Consider the following 6,931-nt stretch of genomic DNA (forward strand, 5'->3'; position numbering starts at 1 on the left):
TGTGTGTGTGTGTGTGTGTGTGTGTGTGTGTATGTGTGTTTGTGTTAGTGTTTGTGTGTGTGCGTGTGTGTGTATGTGTGTTTGAGTAAGAGAGAGATAGAGAGAGGGGGGGGGGTCGTGACAGAACGACAGAGGGAGAAAGACAGCGACTGACAATTAAAGAGAGAAATGAAGAGAGAAAGTGTGAGAGACGGCGAGAGATAGGTGGAGAGATAGAGGGGGGGATGAAGAGACAGAGAGATGGGGGAGGGGGTGGGAGGCGGCGAGAGGGAGAGAGAGAGGGGAGAGTCGATGGAAGAGCCTTCAACAGTCCTTGAGTGTGAAAATCGGAATGCCTGTATCTATCAAGAGCAGAGGCGTATTCTCTCGCCGTACGGTATATATGGCGACTATTCGAGTCCAAAGGGCACCTCTGTGGCCGAGATTCGCGGCTTCTCCTCCCACTTCAAAGCAATCGGAAATAACAGAACCTTTTTTGTACTACGTGCAAGCCAAAAGATTTCAATCCGTAAGAACAACGCAAGGACATTATGCACTTCCAGCACAATGTTGAAGCATTCCAAACCTATTATTATTTTAACACGTGAACTCCTCACAGATGATGGCGAGTCCAGGAGTAACATGGAACGGAACGGGGAACCAGGTTAAGTTGGGTTACATTTTGTTTCCTTGGTTGTTAATAATTTAGGTGTCTGTCTGATGCTCCAATCGATCATTTATGAGGCGGGCTTTGACCCTACCTGTCAGGGCCAACCCAGATAGTGAAGGATACAACGTTACAGCAGAGAGACGGCGATACTAGATAAACATTCTCGCCGCACGGGAATCGAACTCGGGTCTCCTGCGTGCGACGGCTAAGCGCCTTACCACTACACCACACAATCCGGTACGTTGATTTATACGGCTCCTTCAACACAGTTTGGGAAACTCCAACAAAACAATGCTCGTCTCCGAAAGGAGGCGGAGGTACGGTGCGAGTCTTTAATAAAAGTCACAGAGCAGCCTGAGCTCACAGAGAGCAGGTCCGACAGCTGGACGTATCCCACGCCAGCATCCAATGGCCAGTGGCAATGGAACAATCACAACCGGAACAGCAACTCGAGTGAAACTTTTTTTTTTTTTTTTCCAGGAATAAGGAAACTACCTACAACTGCACACACAGCCTTCCTCCTAGGCAAACTTCTTCACATACTACCATGCAGACGGTACATGCAAACTGAAAGAGAAGAAAAATGAAGCCGGAAATTAGCCACAATACTCTAGAATATAAATTTTCAAAATAGTTTAACGTAATATACAATTGCAAATAATAATATATTATTCTAAAAGGAACAAATAATATATACCTGGTAAAAATCAAATCTAAGCTAAGGTGCTAGAGGAGGTTTTCTTGATTTCAAGGAAAGCACTGACTGAATGTAGCGATGGTTTAAAAACGTATTTTTTGAAAGGGGAAAAACTATGAATGGAACACATTAAAAACAGTTTTTACGTGAAAGGTTATTTTAAAGGCCAGCAGACAAAACACACGAACATAACCAGTAAGAGACGTTACTTTTAAGTCTGTTACGATTTTTGTCAATCCTACAAGGGGTAAAGAAATGTCTAAGGGGGGAGGCCACTTAATTTCTATTGTTCAGCGAAATATAAGAAACCAATTATAAGACTGGAAACAGGGCTGGTGATCAGAATTTTAAATCGGCTTCTTTTCTTGGAACAATAAAATCCTGAACGTTTCTAGAGATGAATCGCATCTATCATAAATCAAATATAAAATGCTGGGGGTGTTTTTGTTCTTTTGTTTGTTTTTAGGGAACGGAAAAGTGATAAGCTTTTTACAACAGCAGAGAAAACACACACACAGAGATCAAGAAAATAACGGGAAGACAGTAGTGCTCAAAATGAAATAAAGCAGTTTTACTTACATCAACACACACTATGAGCTCCAGTCCACGCTGACAAGAACGGGAGTGGTGAAGAAGCAGGAACAAGCAGCTCAGTCAACAACACACATTTCTGGAACTTTCTTATTTTCTTAAAAGAAAGAGCACTTCCGCATGCATCTTTACTGAGCAAAAAAAAATTAAAAAATGACGAGCTTTAATTCCTTGCCCAAATGACAAGTTGCCATGAACACTGTTCGAACGAGTTTTCCAATATTTTCGCTTCTCGCGGTACCTCTCGAGAAGCAAAGCAATGCCATAACTCTTGCGTAGGAAATAGTTTAACCTTTGCACCACAAACGCCGGGGTAAAAGTCAACTCACTGCTTTGGGTTTTACAATGTACACAAGCTGTTGTTAAGACCGACAAGTCCACCTTCTGAGATGAATGTTTTTTCAAAAGCATGCGAAAAAAATGAAATATCAAATAAACAAAACATGCAATCACAACAGGAACACGACAGGAATGTACAAATTCGACATAAAAAGCAAACAACAAAAAATCGTTACCTACACAAAGTACTATCGGTAATTAATAGCCAAAATAGTATTTTTAAAAACTGTTTCTTTAAAAAATGCATCATCATCCATTATTAATCAGGGTATTTCTAAACAAGGAAATAACTAGTTTCTTTGTAATTACATAAATATGCACATTTACCCATTTGTAGAATGGGTGAGGGAGGGGGTGGTGGAGGGTTTGAGGGAGGGGAGGGCCGACAGACAAGCGATACATAAAAAAAGAAGAAAAAACCTTTCCTTCCCCGAGCAAATTAATGGCTGAAGAAACCTAGACAAGAACGCTGGCAAATCATCACTTCAAATACAGCAGACAGAGAAAGGCAATATTTAAAGATAGACAGGGTGACAACGCGTCTGCTACATAAGTAAGTACACCTTCAATGACGTGTCCCTAGTGACATGACAGTAATTTGCTAACACATTGAAAATACTGCAACAGAACAAAGGCGAAGGGGCGGGTACTCATAAAACAGTTTCTCACAAAGATACTCAGACATTAATACTACAATCAGAAGAAAGGGAAACCTTAATAGCTTCCAGAATACGCAAAAGAAGCATTATTATATTGAGGTGGGTTTTGTTAACGTTGGTTTGTGAATGTATAACGTTACTTTCTTCCAAAAGAATTGGCATGTGGTTTTGGGGTACGATTTCAAAAGGCTACAATCACAAGAATTAAAATCAGAAGGCTACATACACAAAAATTAAAAGTTTTGGTTCTAAAAGCAGCATACGATGGCGCAGCTTATACGTCACACAAAAAATACTCACATAGACGTTTTAAACATATTATTTTACTCAAGCTTTCAGGGGGCCATGACAAAGCCGAACATGTTTAACTAAAAGTATCCAAAAATAAAATAAACGATAAACAGATTAAAATGTAGCAAATAGAAGTGATGAGATGACGTTGATCATGCAACACATCCAGGGTAACAATGGGCAAACAGTGAGACGAAGGAACGACGAATAAGCAGAAGAGAGAAAAAAAAACAACAACCCAATAATCAACAACCATAATATTATTATATAAAGTATATCTCCTAAAGGACAAGAATGGGCAACAGAAAAGGAAGGGTGCATTCCACGAAAGAGCAAAGGTCAAAGTGAACATGAAATAAGGGAAAAGAAAGCTGAATCAACACGATGAAAAATCAATGAAATAAAATGTTATTGTAAGGAAAGGCGCCCAAAAGACAGCAGCAAACTGAGACTGCTCATTTGAAAGACCCAATTCTTTGTTTGCACCAAAACATGGGAGCCAATCAGGTGAAATAGTTTAACAGGGATTTGACGTAGTAAAACTTATACTTGCAGTCAGACACTCGTGCAATGGCGAGCGTAATTCTGTTACCCCCTGCTCCTTTACACCAAGTTTCGTTTCCACACTAAGTCAATCTGATATTTCCTTGCTGTAGTCAACAACAACAATAAACAACAAAGGCAAAAACAATAACAACAACAATAACAACAACAACAATGAAAAAAATGGTTTCGATTTTTATTAAAGTTAACGCTGACTCTATTTTTAACCCAATCAAAAAATTACAACTAACTCGGAGTCTGCAGTCTCAGATTACGGAAGCTTTGGGGAGGAAAGGGCGTCTCGAAAGAACAACGAAAAAGTCGTGTCCTTCAATCACAGACAAGCAGTACAGAAGCAAAGTAGTTGTCGTGATGAAGACAATAACGATAACAATGATAACAACAACAATAATAATAACAACAACAACAGTAATGAATCACAGTATGTAGACTACATTCTACTCACTTCTCGGTTTCTCGGGGGCGGGTTTCTGCAGACCGCGTATGGGGATGTCCCCTCCATGCTGGATCTGTTTGTAGAGTTGGGAGATGGGCTGCTCAGCCTCTCCACCGTCCGCAGCCGCACGCACGTCAGGCTCTGAGCCGTGGTAGTTCTCGGAGCTGTGGAAGGAGGGAGGGACAGACACGATCAAAACCGGCGTTGGAGATTTGAGTACGAGCGTAAACGAAGACATACACGAGGCAAAAGTCATAAATTGGTTTGAGAAAGAAATCTGGCGGCACATGTTACTCAATTAGGTCATGTATATAAATATATATATATATATATATATATATATATATATATATATATATATATATATATATATATATATATATATATATAGGCCTATAGTATATACAATATAATATATAACGTATTATATTATATATTATATATATAAGTGCCGAGGTGTTACTAATGAGTAACATACAAAGAAAAGAAGGCTTAGTTTTAGTACGAGTTTAACGACATGTGTAACACAGATAGGTCGTGCAGGCCCCGAAGATCAAAGAAGTTACCAGAGAGTAACAAAGAAATGAGGGAGAAGAGCAGAGAGAGAGAGAGAGAGAGAAAGAGAGAGAGAGAGAGAGAGAGAGAGAGAGAGAGAGAGAGAGATGAGAGAGAGAGAGAGAGATGAAAGAGAGAGAGAGAGAGAGATGAAAGAGAGAGAGAGAGATGAGAGAGAGAGAGAGAGAGAGAGAGAGAGAGAGAGAGAGAGAGAGAGAGAGAGAGAGAGAAGGCAAACAAACAACACACACACATATTATACGCGCATACTCTCTCACCATCCCTCTTCCAAACACAGAACTACATAATAACAGTGACCTGTTTGTGCTGCATGTGGAAAGGAGTTCAGCAAAATCATTCTGTCTCTTTAGCGAACGGGTGAAAAGGGTGAAATGGTATGGGTTTAACGCCCCTATCAACACTATTAGTTTATTTAAGGGGCGGGACCTCCTAGTTTAACGTCCGTCTCCGATAGGACCGTAGCGAACGGAAAAGACGCAGCGACACATTTATATTGTTCTTTTAGTGCTAGGGAGGGGAAAAGGAGGGATAGAAACGAGAGAAGGACGAAGGGCCTTCTTGGGGGCCGATAGGCACACTGAACAAAACAACAGAAGAGTGCAAAGCAACAAAACGATCCACCAACAACAGAGGCATGTATAACGCAGGGAGATGACGTTGGACTCAGAATGTTCCTCAACCGGCAATGAACCCCCCCCCCACCCCCACCCCACCCCACCCCACCAAAAAATAAATAAAATAAACATAAATTAATAATAATAAATAAATAAATAAATATATTAAAAATTATGCAAATAAATTAATCATTTTTACGTACGCGCGTTCCTTCATTCAAGCAAACCGTCACGTACGTCCCCTTCCGAACGCATGCAAACCAAGGGACGGACGAATAAAATAAAAGACACACTCAGGTCAGGCTGATTCACAAACCCGCGAAACATTTGTGAGGCAGCGTGGTGAAATCAGGCGCTCATCAAAATAATGAAAGTGAAGAAACTTATACTTTTCCGCTTGTTTGGTAATTTTTATCGAAACTGTGTTTTTTAGCTGAACACCTTCTAGGTCCACTTAAGAACACATTTCAGTGTGATAACGAAAAACGTTCATTACAGGTAAAAACAAAAGAATGTCAAAATGTCAGTTTCCATAGACTCTGGAAGCTTGGTAAATAACAAAAATTTGGCTGCAATTTTCTGATTAATTTTACCTCTGAAACCAAGCGATCCCAACAAATTCAATCGCAAACACCTCCACATATACTCAAGATAAATGGGTAATTCTTTCATCGCAAGCAAGACAAATGAACAAATTTAAGGTGATACCAAAAACTTCACATGCCCCAAAAATTGGCGAGCGCCTGATTCCACCGCGTCGTGACACATTTTTCTTTCCCTCACGCTTCCAACGCAACGCGCCCAGGCTGACACTTAATTCCGCCAGGTTGTATTGTACCCTCACGCACAAGCCGCGCTGGACACTGGTCAGTAGAAAGCCTTGATCCGCCCTATCTATCACAATCACAGGGCAGGACGACGCCCAATACGTAACGCCCTCAATTTGTCTTCCACCTCACACTACCCCCCCCCCAACCCACATCATCCTACCACTCAAAACCTCCCACAACCTTCCACCATCACAGCACGGGGGTCGGTGTCTGCTTGTTACTGAGGCCTGTTCTGCTATCGATCATGTTATAACTTGTTTTGTTTGTTTGTTTGCTTGTTTGTTTTCATAAGAGTTTTACGACACTTGCAACATAATGAGGCCAATATAAGTGCCGGCGATTAGAGTGTTACAAGGGGGGGATAACAAACTCAAACAAGAAGGGGGGAGAGATAAGGACGACAGCCGATAAATTCTAGATTGGAAAGAACGAGCAAGAAACCACTTTAAAGCATCCACCAACCTCCCACTTAGCAGCTTTCATAATTTTATTACAACCGTTTCGCAACTAGTCCGCGTCGTGGTTTAACTTGAAGCATGGACGTCCATTAGTAGAGTGAGCATTTTGAAAAAAAAACCCACAACAATAACAACAACAAAACCCACACTAACTATACGATTATAGGACAAAGATTTTCCCAATAAATGTCCCTGAGTCTCTCTCTCTCTCTCTCTCTCTCTCTCTC

General features: G+C 40.8%; 1 protein-coding gene across 1 annotated transcript in view; it reads right to left on the reverse strand.

Annotated features, from left to right (window-relative positions):
* Nucleotides 1-6,931, reverse strand: part of LOC101862791 — a gene marked incomplete at its 5' end in the record, with an annotated part of 120,693 nt that overhangs the window by 20,154 nt on the left and 93,608 nt on the right. The window contains 1 exon segment of the mRNA XM_013080934.2: nt 4,236-4,390. Coding sequence (XP_012936388.1) covers nt 4,236-4,390 — 155 coding nt within the window.

The sequence above is a fragment of the Aplysia californica genome, unplaced genomic scaffold, assembly GCF_000002075.1.
Source record: "Aplysia californica isolate F4 #8 unplaced genomic scaffold, AplCal3.0 scaffold00106, whole genome shotgun sequence".
NCBI classification, from domain to species: domain Eukaryota; kingdom Metazoa; phylum Mollusca; class Gastropoda; order Aplysiida; family Aplysiidae; genus Aplysia; species Aplysia californica.